Source organism: Mobula birostris, chromosome 11, assembly GCF_030028105.1.
Source record: "Mobula birostris isolate sMobBir1 chromosome 11, sMobBir1.hap1, whole genome shotgun sequence".
Classification (NCBI taxonomy): domain Eukaryota; kingdom Metazoa; phylum Chordata; class Chondrichthyes; order Myliobatiformes; family Myliobatidae; genus Mobula; species Mobula birostris.
This window is the reverse complement of record NC_092380.1, coordinates 51,524,555-51,538,446: the sequence shown is the minus strand read 5'-3', so window position 1 is coordinate 51,538,446 and position 13,892 is coordinate 51,524,555. Positions and strand designations below refer to the sequence as shown.

Below are 13,892 nucleotides of genomic sequence, written 5' to 3'. Positions count from 1 at the left end.
TCTTAAAGACTGAATGATAAAACTCAAAATTCAACAAGCAATAATTTTAAAAAGTGATATTCCAAACCAGATTCATTATCTTGTGGGTTAATAACTTGATGCACACAACCCATGGTCCCCATTCTCCACAAAAGAAAAGCAGCATCCATTCAGTTTCCAAAAAGGCCTTAAAGTCCTGAAGGAGGATCTCAGCCTGAAACATCGATTATCTGTCCATTTCCATGGATGCTGCCCGACTTGCTGGGTTTCTGAAACGTTCTTTGTGTATGACTTAAAGGGTTTGTTTTGTTCTTGTATAATATCGTAACCTGACTGTGCTCTAGCTCAACAACCCATCAGATAACTTTGTCCTACAAAGGAGCACTTTTTCTGAACTCATAGTCATGTTCATTTTCCCATTTAGCTTGTTTGCATTGAAGCAGATTAAACTGAATTCTCAGATACTCAATGTGCTGCCACTGTTCTCTTTACTCTGAGCAGCCATGAGAAAACAGAGGTCACTTAAATTTAAAACATCAATGGCAAAATTAAAGTATTACATTTAGTTTTGTGTAGGTGAAAGAGCATAGATGAAATTGGGGTTCAAAACAGTTATGATGAGAAACTCACAGAATACTGTGGCCAGAACAAAGCTGTGAGAAGTGTTGAACTAGATGCTGGAAGTGCCAAAGGTCTACACTGTGGTACTGACGGTATGCTTGTTAAGATGTGGGAGTAAATTACAGAAGGAGGTTGTATCCTGATTTCCTCATCTACTTTCTGTTTACATTTCTTCTTCCTTTCAAAAGATTTCATTGAGACATGACGAGACTACTTCAGGTCTTCGATGGTTTTATTTCAGATGTATAAATTCAGCAGTTAAAGAAATTTTGTGGAACAGTCTGCTTTAGCTCATCACAATTAAGATTTTTAAAAAATCAAATGCTCATAGAACCTTGCATCATTTTGGAAGTTGCTCAGTTCAGCTCATTGGCTCAACTCTAAATGGGCAAACGAATGCGCAGCTAAAAGAGATGGTAGAATGGACATTGGTCTTAATTTCAAATGCTGGTTCAGCCCCACCGGCATAACAATCAAAACATTAACGTTCAGCTCAATTCCTCGCTATTTTTCAAGTCACTTTAAACAGCTGAGCAGAGTATTCTTAGAATGCTTAGTCTGATAGGATGTTCAAATAAGAATAAAGACATTTGGGTTACTATGCTGTGGGACTTACGTTGCACTAAATGACAATGGTTAAATTTACAAAGACAAAATACAGAGGATTCTGGTTAATTGGGTCACATCAGGACCAGTGCATTTTGGCCCATTTAAGCAGCTGTCCCAATGAGCCGAAGTTTCATGGAAATAGTTAAAAAGGCATAAATAGGTCAAACTAAGTAACGAATTATGTATTTAAACGAAATGCAGAACAAACTGGAACAATACTAATGCTAAAGTACTATAAAACTGTATTGTTTTCTAATACTTAACAATAGAGGAGCTCGTCCATGTTGCATTCCATTGACTTTAAGTGAACAAAATCAGCCCAGACATCTTGTTCAGATAATGAATTACCATCATACAATGCTGTCGACGACTGCATCCTCCAAATCTTCATTTTCTTTGTCACATTCAAGATAACTGTTGATACTTTCAAATTCTTTGTAGTTCCTAACTTGTAGAAGTAGTAAAATAGTTTCATTTTCACTCCCAGCTGCTCCTGGCATCTCCAAGCCTGAATTCTTGGAATTGCAGTCAGCAAAACAATTTGGAATCATCTTACTGCTATTCTTCCACCAACTATCAGTGACAAAAATCACTGCTTTTTAACCACAAACAAACACAACTAATACTATTTAAAAACTGTTCGCTTGAAGCCCGGTGTAGTGTCTAACGGCCATGCAAGTGCATGCAATTGATGCTAGTTAGAAACTGTTTGGCAACAATCTCCTGCCTCGATTAAACAGCATAGTTTCCCAAATAAATGAAGGGAATCCCGGCTATTTTCTCGATTCGTTTTTATTCCATAACAGTTGTCCCAAATAAGCGGCTGTCCCAATGAACCGGAATCCACCGTATATGCATTATTCCTATGTATTCTAAAATATATTTCCCCAATCACTGCACTTTATTGGTGAAATAACCTATCTTTTAGTGGGAGCCTTTGCTGTAGTTATAGGTGTGTGTTCTATTTGTTGTAGCTTGGTTCAAACAAAGTCTATCTGCTACAAAGAAACATCTCTTTTACAATAAGTCCTGCTCGAGATCCTGCACCACTTTCATTTCATAGATTGATGCAGTGATAATAATACTCATTCTGTAATTTACATGCTTTCATTTACTGATCAGCCATCACCTGCTCATCACTTTGTGGTTCTTCATTTCCGAAGAAAACCATCCAGTATCTTTCAAGATACATTTTCTGTCCCTCATTCAATTTCAGATGTATTTTTCAAAAATATAAAGAAATACAATTAAAATATCTTACCAGTACAGAGCCACTTATCCGTAAGTGGACACATTCCTTCAAGTTTATCAATTATTCTGTGTTTTAGTAGCTTTTAAGGTCATTATATACCACTTACTGACATAAAACTAATTCCACGAGAGCAGGATCTTGTCAGCGCAGAATGGAAAGCTAAACCATAGCTCAGTTTTGACTCAGCACAATGTACACGTTAGTCTTCCATATCCAACTATCATCGCCAGGGCAACCACTTGCATTTCCTCCATCAAACTAAAATTTGCCCTCATAACTCCATGTTTAAACTGTGGACAATTCGTCATTATTAAATTAAATGATTCAGTTCTAAGCTGCTTGTTTTTGCTAATAAAAAGTCTTGAGATATGCCAGTTGCACTCTTTGGCAGTAGAATTGGGCAAAAAGGGTCTCAGGTTTCATTTTAAGGTCCATACCTTGACATTGATGCTGATTGCGTTGGAGTTGGTCCCTGCGCTGCAGGCACTTTAGACATTGGCTTAAAGTCGGCTGCTGTTGTATTCGATCGATGTACACTGGCTACCTTGGCATCTGTCCTACAGCATTGAAGAGACAGAAATAGGTTAACAATTCAGTAAAATCCTTGAACATATTGTTACAATCTGTTCGTTACTTGATGATTCACAACGTGCTATCTATTCATGATGATGTGGTGCTGCATCTTTAGTTAGTGGATACTGACCATAAATTAGGTTCCTGGTACTGTTGATTTACAATATTGTTCCATTAATTAGTGGATTATGCCATTAATTTGTTAATACCTACAGATGCACTTTTTATCAATACATAGCACCTGTGCTGTGTTGTCTGGTTATGAATTCCAAAGATATACTTATTATTAATGGATTCCAGAGTACCATTTATTATTTGGCTTTCAGTGCTGCATCATTGGAATTATAAAGTAAAGGCATCCGTTAGTCTTGTAAGACCATGGATCTGCGCCCAGAAAGTCTTCACTCTCCAGGGCGCAGGCCTGGGCAAGGTTGTATGGATGACAGGCAGTTGCCCATGCTGTAAGTCTCCCCTCTCCACGACACTGATGTTATCCAAGGGAAGGGCATTAAGACCCATACAGCTTGGCACCAGTGTCGTCGCAGAACACTGTGTGATTAAGTACCTTGCTAAAGGACATAACACGCTGCCTCGGCTGGGACTTGAACTCACAACCTTCAGATCACTAGCTGAATGCCTTAACCACTTGGCCACGTGCCCACACTGCATCATTGGAATTAACGTCACTGGAATATGTTGTGAAATTTGTTGTTTTGCAGCAGCAATAAATTGCAATACGTAACATTAAAAAGTAAAGTATATATAACAAAGAAAATTAAATTAAATAAGTAGTGCAAAAAGAGAGGAAAGATGTACTGAGGTAGAGTTCATGGGTTCATTGCCCATTCAGAAATCTGAAGGTGGGGGGAAAAGAGGCTGTTTCTGAAATGTTGAGTGTGTCTTCAGGCTCCTGTACCTCCATCTCAATGGTACCAATAAGAAGAGGGATGTCCAGAGGGATAGGAGTCCTTAATGATGGATGCTGCCTTTCTGAGGCATCGCCTTTTGAAGGTGTCCTGGATCCTAATGCCCACGATGGAGCTGGCTGAGTTTACAACTTTCTGCAGTCTTTTTTACTGTCCAGTGTAGTGCCCCCCTCCATATCAGATGGTGATGCAACGGTACATCTGTAGAAATTTGGGAGTATTACTATTGTCCTGGTGGTCCAAAGCCGAGTGGAGAGCCAGTGAGATTGCATTTGCTGTAGAACTATTGTAGTGATAGGCAAATTACAGCAGGTGCAGGTCCAGGACCTTGCTCAGGCAGGAGCTGATTGTAGCCATGACCAACCTCTCAAAACACTTCAGCGCAGTAGATGTGAGTGGCTGCATCACATGGCATCTGCAGCAATTTATAGCAATCAGTAACCTATCAGCATGACTTTGGGGTATGGGAAGAAACTGGGGTAGCTAGTAGAAGCTCATGCAAGTTCCACACAAAGCAGAACCCAACATCAGGACTGAACCCAGGCTCAGCTACAGAGCAGCAGCGTTAACCACCACACCACCTTGTGCTATACTGACTTTAAAGCATTTCCAATGTCATATGAATATTAGTGAATTCCTGTTAGCCCGCCATTCATTAGCTGATTCCCAGTGTAGCATATGTGAATTCTTAGCATTTATTTCTGAATTTCTTTCTTTCTTTTCTGGTCTTTTTATTAATTTTCAAAATTATAAACATAATAATATTAATAAACAGAGAATGGGATTACATTATTGATAGCTAACATTTGTAAATATAAAATCACTGATAGTACAGGTATCTTAGATTTCCCCAACTCTAAATATAATTGAACATAGTAAAGGATAAATGGAAAAAAAAAACTAAAAGAAAAACCCAAACTAGAAAAGAAACAAAAACACACTAAATTAAGCTAAGCAAAACTAGACTAAACTAAACAAAACTAAAACAAAGTCAGGTTAACATATTACATCGGATACCTTCATTAATGTCGTTAACTCCACTCCTCTATCCATATATTTTTAGTTTAAAAAAAGGATTCGAAAAAGGTCAAACCACATCATATGAAAATGTTGAATAAAATGGTCTCCAAGTTTCTTCAAATTTAACCGACAGATCAGAGGTGTCACTTCTGATTTTCTCTAAGTTTAAGCAAGATACAGTTTGAGAAAACCACTGAATTGTAGTTGGAGGATTGACCTCTTTCCAATTCAATAAGATAGATCTTCTAGCCATTAATGTAAGGAATGCAATCATCCGGCAGGCTGAAGGGTATTTCTGAATTTCCTAGATGTCTTCTTTTCTTTTTAAACTGGATTCCGGCTTCTGTTTTCTATTAGTTTGTTTCAATCCCATTTATTAAATTGACTGCTTTCACTTCATTGTAAATTAAGAACACACTAAAAAAATTGCAAAAGCAGGGACAGAGCCAGTTGGCAACTGCACATCTGCTGGTCTAGGTTGTGGAGAAGTTTTCAGAATTTCTTAACGGAAAAAAAAAGAGACTGAGCACTTGGGCAGATACAAACTGTTCAGGGAACCTGCTTAGTTTTGAGATGAGTAAGTTGCTTCTGACTCAGCTGGTTAAATAGTTCGATAAAGTCACTGAAGCTGTCGCTAAAGAACCTGATAAGGTTCCATGAAAGAGATTAATGACAGATGAACTGGGCAGAAGATTGGGGACGTTTGTGACATGTTTTGGAAACCTGCAGCAAGTTGGCATAATGGATACATCAGAGAATCTATCCTGTGCCAACACATTGATGCAATCAAAAATAAGGTATGCCAGTTCACTACTTACCTAGGAGTTTGAGAAGATTTGGTACATCAGCAAAGAACTCTTGCAAACTCCAAGAGATTTATAGTGGACAGCATTCTGATATGTTGCATTACAGCCTGGTATGAATGCTCCAATGCACAGGATCGAAATGCACAGCCAGCGAGCACTGTGAGAGTCATGTTTTTTGACTTCTCCAGTACGTTCAACACCATCCGCCCTGCTCTGCTGGGGGAGAAGCTGACAGCGATGCAGGTGGATGCTTCCCTGGTATCATGGGCTCTTGATTACCTGACTGGCAGACCACAGTACGTGTGCTTGTAACACTGTGTGTCCGACAGAATGATCAGCAGCACTGGGGCTCCACAGGGGACTGTCTTGTCTCCCTTTCTCTTCACCATTTACACCTCGGACTTCAACTACTGCACAGAGTCTTGTCATCTTCAGAAGTTTTCTGATGACTCTGCCATAGTTGGATGCATCAGCAAGGGAGATGAGGCTGAGTACAGGGCTATGGTAGGAAACTTTGGTCACATGGTGTGAGCAGAATAATCTGCAGCTTAATGTGAAAAAGACTAAAGAGCTGGTGGTAGACCTGAGGAGAGCTAAGGTACCGGTGACCCCTGTTTCCATCCAGGGGGTCAGTGTGGACATGGTGGAGGATTACAAATACCTGGGGATACGAATTGACAATAAACTGGACTGGTCAAAGAACACTGAGGCTGTCTACAAGAAGGGTCAGAGCCGTCTCTATTTCCTGAGGAGTCTGAGGTCCTTTAACATCTGCCGGACAATGCTGAGGATGTTCTACGAGTCTGTGGTGGCCAGTGCTATCATGTTTGCTGTTGTGTGCTAGGGCAGCAGGCTGAGGGTAGCAGACACCAATAGAATCAACAAACTCATTTGTAAGACCAGTGATGTTGTGGGGATGAAACTGGACTCTCTCACGGTGGTGTCTGAAAAGAGGATGCTGTCTAAGTTGCATGCCATCTTGGTCAATGTCTCCCATCCACTACATAATGTACTGGGCAGGCACAGGAGTACATTCAGCCAGAGACTCATTTAAAATGAAAAAAAAAAGCTTTAACATTTTGTTTTTTTAAAATTATTATTGATATACTGTCTAGCTTGGTTAATAGTTTGACTCTTATTATACATATTGATACATTGACTTGATTATTTTAATGCTTTTTTTGTTGTCGATTTTCAATAATAATTAATAAAAAGATTTTAAAATGAAAATGAAATGAAAAAATGACTAAGGAGAAGGAATTAAGGCTAGGAAAATTGAAGTTAAGTACACATGAACTATGAATGGAAATAGAGCCTTCCAGGTGTTGTCGGCCTACACCTGCTGGTTTCAACAGCTGTAAACAAAACTACCCTGTAGCTGAGAGACAGGAGAGTAACAGCAGCTCTCACACACGGACATGCTCGGGTGCACGTGCTAAAAGAGGATCAAATGGAGAAACTCATGGCAAAGTAGCACTTCAACTCCTTTGCACATTTGGATAGTGCCTCACACCCAGCCTGCTACCCTGCCCTGTGTATATTTCTCAGGGGAATTCTAAAAGCTTATGCAGTCCTGTAGTAACACACAGAAAGTGCTGGAGGAACTCAGCAGGTCAGGCAGCATCAATGGAAATGAACAAACAGTCGATGTTTCAGGCCGAGACCCTTCATTGGGACTGGAAAGGAAGGGTGAAGATGCCAGAGTAAAAGGTGAAGGGAGGGAAAGGTGGCTAGCTAGAAGGCACTATGTGAAACCAGGTGGGTGGTCAAGGGCTCGTAAAAGGGAGTCTAAGAGAGGAGAGTGGACCATAGGAGAAAGGGAAGGAGAAGACGACTCAGGGTGAAGTAACAGGCAGGTGAGAGGAAGTAAAAGTTACAGGATTAGAGGAAGGGGGAAGAGGAGAATTTGTTTACTGGAAGGAGAAATTGATATTCATGCCATCAGGTGGAGGCTATCCAGATGGGATACAAGGCATTGCTTCTCCACCCTGAGGGTAGTTCCATCTTGGCACAAAAGGAGGCCATGGACCAACACATCAGAATGAGAATTCCTCTATTTCCCACTCTAACTTTTACCTCTTCCCATCTGTCTATTGTTTTCCCTGGGCCCCCTCCTCCTTCCCTTTCTCCTATAGTCCACCCTCATCTCCTATTACATTCCTTCTTCTCCAGCCCATTACCTTTCCTACCCACTTGGCTTCACCTATCACCTTCTAACTCTCCTCCATCCCCCTCCACGCATCTTTTAATCCTGGCAGTTTTGCCCTTTCTTTCCAGCCCTGAAGGGTCCTGGCCTGAAACGTCGACTGTCTGTTCATTTCCATGGATGGTGCCTGACCTCCTGAGTTCTTCCAGCATTTCGTGTGTGTTGTTTTAGATCTCCAGTATCTGCAGTATTTCTCGCATCTAGGATTTGCAGTCCCGTGGGATCTATTGTCCTAAAGGCCATCGTTCTGCAGCCCTTCCACAAGGCTAAGAAATCTTCGAGTGGTAACCGGGTCTCAGGTGGCACAGCCCCTTGTACCTCCTCAAGGGACTTTGACAGCTGAAATAAGTGAGCAAAGTACTTAACATGAACTTACCTTTCAAGTGAAGGTCAGGGACCCTACTCACTGAATGGAGCTGCTACCAAAGTTGAGAGGCCAAGGGTACCAACACAAAGAAGAATCTAGCAGCAAAGTGGAAGTTCCGATGGGCTGCTGCCATCTGATCACCGGTGTTTCCAAATTCTGCCTTACGGTGTGTAGACATGGAGGTTGAAGAGATCAAGCAGTCGATGTCTGAAGCTCTCAAAGGAACAGCAGCCCATATCAGAACACAATCCCACCCATCACCTTATCATTGAGGTCTTTGTACAGTGGGTTTGGATTTTTCAACCAAGTGTGAGGATAATGCTGCACAGTTTTGTCTGATTGAACCAATGGATTTAATCACCTTTAGGAGGAGATTTTGGTAGATTCTGGGAAGGAGTTCAAGAGGTGAAGGCTGAAGTATGACCAGCAAGCATGATTCAGGACACTGTGGATCTTGGATAATTGCAGAGTTGAATTTACTAAGATGAACAAACTTCAGAACAAAATTTATTATTTTTAAAATTGAGGTATTGTCTGATCTGGATTTCATGCAGCAGTGCTTATGATGATCAGTGATCAGTAAACTGGCAAATCTGAAAATTCATGTTTATAATTCACAAAAGTGAACTGTAATCACAATAAGCCATGCTGGACAGACTTCACAGAAGCCAGTCAGAGGGAAAATGCAGTGTACTTTGTTTTTGTTTAATGTGGCACTGGCATCAATAAACAGTCAGGTTCTGAGGGATGAAGAGGGGGAAGGGAAGGAAGCCAAATTACCCCAACTCTATCTCACTCTCCTAGAATTGGATTCAGTTACAGGAGAATGTGACAAACCCTCGAATCTGACATTTTTCCACCATTAACATTCTATGCAGGTCACTTCTATTTAAATTTGAACAATGGCCCCAAACCAATTGAAACAGTGGACCTACTTGTTTTCGAGGACTAGGGGGTTAAGAAAAGACGACTAAGGGCCCCTTAAAGCAGGACGGTTGTGCAGATAGATGGGAACCATGTAGCTCCTAAAGAACAGAGAGTCCGGTCACTTTCCGCCTCACTTTGAAACAGTGCATTGTGGAGTGTTTTTATCGAGCTCAGTTCCGCGCACTCTCCCTGCGGTTTCCTCCTCCTTTCAGGCACTAATGTTTTGTTTAGGTTTTGTGTCCATTTCCTTTGAAGCTTTTCCTCACCTGCTGAGCAGAGGCTTTGAGACTCTGAGTGATTCACTGTGGGCGAGCACCTCAGCAACCGAGCTGTCGCTAGAAATACGCTTCCTCTGGGAAGCTTTCTGCAAATCCAAGATCCTGTAATGGAAAGAGGGGAGGGGGAGGAGAAATAAATCAGTTGTGATCAAAATAGAGCGAGAGAGAATGAGGGAGAGGAGGAGGGGAAAAGAGAGAAAGAGAAATGGAGAACAACAGAATAAAACGAAGGAAAAGGAGAGAGAAATTTAGAACAGAGATGTGCTCTATCATGAATCTGTTTGATTCTGAGTTCTGTGACCACTGGGTGACCCCGGGCTACCCACAGCTTTTGTTTACTTCCAAACTGCTAGTGTTTGAGAAGTGTTTTCAGAAGTTCCCTTGGCAGTCCTTTCCTCATTCACTAAATGCTCTGCTATCAGAAATGAACCTAATCCCTCTCTGTGAGAGAACAACTGTCAGAAGCGTCCACCTGTTTGCAGAGAGGATGTTTACCTCTCTCGCTGTCCAATACTGCAGCGAGGATTGCTCCACAAATAAAGGAAGGTCAGATAGCGGGTTATCAACCTCGCTGCAGGCCAGTGTGTTCTTTGACTTCTGCCAGCTCTCTGCTCTCATTGTTTCCATAAACCTTGGAGAAACTCTCACTAAAAAGTGAGGTAGCTTGCCAGGACACTACAGTTCTGACTGCCAGCTCATCATAAATGGCTCTGATGTTCAATGTGGTCAAATCCCCTGCTGACATCTCCTTTGAGGCCATTTCCTAATACAAACCAATTGAACTACAGATCTGGAATCTGCCTATGTCCACAGGATTGCATTGATCTGAAAGGACCTAGATTCAGAATGAGGTGATTAGGGAAGACATCAGGGTGTAATGCAGAGATATAGCCATGGAGTTGTACAACAAACCCTTTGGCAAAACATGTCCATGACGGCATTTCTTCCCATCCACACTAATATTAGGGCCTAGGCATTGCCTATTTAGTTTCCAACAATAAGACAATGATGGCAAGTGCATGGGAATGCAATTACTTCTAAGTTTCTTCAGAGTCATACACCTTACCAATCTGACCATATGCTTTCACTGACGGTGTGCCAAAACTCTAGTATCTGCTTAGCAGTATTGTGGGGAAACTTTACCATTAGGACTGCAACTAATGAACAATTCTCCATTCCACAACTTTCTGAAGGGGAATTAGAAATGGGCAATGAATGCTAGCCTTGCCACGAGGGTCCACAAACTTTGATAGAAAACGTCTGCACTTAACGTTGTTGATAAATATGAGTATCACCAACACGATGGCTGATCCTTGGTAACATGGGACCATGGATAAAGACCGCGCAGTAGTGAGTGGAAAGGAAACAGAGAAGCACACACACAAAGATTGACAGTACCTCTTCTTCACAGGAAAGGGAAAGCCAGAGTGTGAGGAGAAGAGAGACTTCTTGTAGCGTCTGGTAAGGGCTTCACTGTCAGAGTGAGGGCTGGTAGGACTGAGGAGGACGGATTGGAAGGAAAGGACAAGAGGAAAAGAGAACTTAGAGAACACTGAAGAAAAAATGAAGACATTTTAGTCGGAAGCTGCAAAGCTGTACAGTAGGACATAGAATCAAATGTAAGATGGGAAATGGGGGAGTGTGCCAGAATTTTATTTTACACTGGGCACCGGCAATTTTGCATTTTCCAAGCTTTCCATCAGTCGCTTCACTGGATTGATGTGGACAGTGATCAGTGAAATGCGGAAAGGACTGTGACCTTCTGACCGTATATAAAACAGTGGCAACATGGCTCCTTGAGCCTGTACTCTCTGTTATGTCTGAGTGCTTCCTGCCCTTGCCCCACAGCCTATTCAACTGAGAAAAGAGAAAAAATTAGCTGCCAACTCCATTCCCAAACCAGAAACTGTTTTAGATACCAAGACCCAGTATCAAAGCTTGCAAATTACATAACCAGGCCTGCATCTTGGAAGAAAATATCAACGGACAAATCCAAAGAGAAAATTGATCCTGAATAAGGCACAGTGTGTAATGTCCCTTTTGAGGAACTCTATGCAGTTACAGGGGACACACCATGTGTGCTGACCACTGCTTGGAAAAACACTTTTTTCAGTGTTACACAATTGAAAACTGATTAATTTTCCCCTGATGTAAGATGCAATAAATTTTTCTGGGTGGTTTTTCACTACTCCAAAAATTCAACCCTGCATTTCTGGGTGTGAGACCCTCTTACACCCCAAAATGATTTTCTCATTGGTTGTGCTTGGGATAGAATATTCCCCATAAAACCCTAATTCTGGAGCATTTTTGTAGTACCTGGGTCATATTATCTCAGGAATGCATGAGCATGGCTGCTCCCGGAACAGGTTGGCCTTCTTAGCACAGTGCTGGAGTGGGGCATTTACCATGGAAATCAGTAATCAACCTCCATCTTTGAGTCTCCAAGCTACAACAACTAATCCGTCAACAGCGACCAATCCATCCCCAGAAATCAACTGTGTCCTACGACCTTAACATCCAAACATTGCCTGCCGCCCGCAACACCTGTCTGGCACACTAACTTGAATTCTTGCACACTACTGTTGTCCTGCAGCCATAGGAAGCATTAAAGTGGGATTCTTTCATCCATTCATGGGATACATTGGAGATTTGAGAACAAGCCTGAGAGCTGGTGTCATGCTGTCACAGATGCCCACATGGAACACTTCAGTCACCCTTGGGGATAACAAATTCCAAAAGCTTTCTGTGCAGTTGAAAGCTGGCTGAGCTTGAAGAGGATTTCTGCATATTGTAGAATAATACAACTCCTGACATTTTGCTGAGAACTGCATTGTCCTATTATCTTTATTCTGACACAGAACTTAACATCTCAACATCTATTCTGTCAAGCAACCTTAGGATCTTCTAGGTATGAATAAGTTCACCCTTCCTTCATCCTTCTGAAGTCCATGGAATACAAACCCAAACTGTTCAGCTTCTTTTGATGGAGCAGAAGTTAGAAACTGGGGGTGCGGTGGACAACAAGGAAGGCTATCCAAGCTTGCAGTGGGATCTGGGCCAGCTGAAAAATTGGGCTGAAGAATGGCAAATGGAATTACATGCAGACAAGTGTGAAGTATGGCCAATGTGCCAAAAGCTTTCTTTACGACTCTAATAACCTGTGACGATATTCTGAGGAATTGTGGATCTGTATTCCCAGGTCCCTCTGTTCTACGTAATCCTCAGTGCCCTGCTGCTCACTATTTAAGACCTACCCTGGCCGGTCCTCCTGAAGTGGAACACCTCATACTTGTCTGCATTAAATTCCATCTACCATTTTTCAGTCCTTTCTACTAGCTGGTCCAAATCCCACCACAAGCTTTGATCGTCTTCCTCACTGTCCACAACACCCCCAATCTTGTTGTCATTCACAGATTTGCTGATCCAGTTTGCCACCTTACCATCCAGATCATTGATACAGATGACAAACAACAATGGACCCAGTGCCAGTCCCTGCAGCACACCACTTGTCACAGGCCTCCAGTTAAAGTGGCAACCATCTACTACCACTCTGGCGTCTAACCTGAAGCCAATGTCTCGAACAATTTAATACCTGATATTGAATGTCAAGTAACTGAAACTTCTTGACCAACCTCTCATGAAGGATCTTGTCAAAGGTCTTTCTAAAGTCCATCCACTGCCTTGCCTTCATCAACTTCCTGGTATCCTCATTGAAAAACACTATAAGATTGGTTAGACACAATCTACCATGCACAAATCCATGTTGACTATCTCTAGTCATTCCCTCTCTATCCAAATACTTAAATATCCAGTCCCTTAGAATATCTTCCAATAACTTACCCACTACTGATGTCAGGATCACTGGCCTATAATTTCCTGGCTTATTCTTTGAGCCTTTCTTAAACAACAAAATGATATTAGCTATCCTCCAATCCTTTGGCACCTCACCCGTGGCCAAAGACATTTTAAGTATCTCTGCTAGGGCCCCTGCAATTTCAGCACTTGTCTCCTACAGGGTCCAAGGGAACACCTTGTCAGGCCCTGCAGATTTGTGCACCCTAATATTCCTCAAGACAGCAAACACCTCCTCCTCTGTATAGGGTCAATGATCTCACCGCTGCTTTGCCTCACTTCTATTGACTTTGTGCCCGAGTACATACAGATGCAGAATATCCATTTAAGATCTTACAAATGTCTTCCAGCTCCATGCATAGATGATCTTGTAGGGGACCAATTTTGACCCTTACTATCTTTTTGCTCTTGGAATTCTCCTTCACCTTGTCTGCTAGAGCAACCCCATGCCTTCTTTTAGCTCTTCTGATTTCCTT

At 41.8% G+C, this 13,892-nt stretch overlaps 1 protein-coding gene across 5 annotated transcripts in view; it reads right to left on the bottom strand.

The window, feature by feature from the left end:
- Nucleotides 1–13,892, bottom strand: part of dgkza (diacylglycerol kinase, zeta a) — a 480,046-nt gene that overhangs the window by 126,164 nt on the left and 339,990 nt on the right. For all 5 annotated transcript variants that reach the window (XM_072272235.1, XM_072272236.1, XM_072272233.1 and 2 more), the window contains 2 exons: nucleotides 9,553–9,666; nucleotides 2,899–3,018 (listed from right to left, as the gene is read on the bottom strand). In XM_072272235.1, the coding sequence (XP_072128336.1) occupies nucleotides 2,899–3,018; nucleotides 9,553–9,666 (234 nt within the window). The remainder of the gene's footprint in view (nucleotides 1–2,898; nucleotides 3,019–9,552; nucleotides 9,667–13,892) is intronic.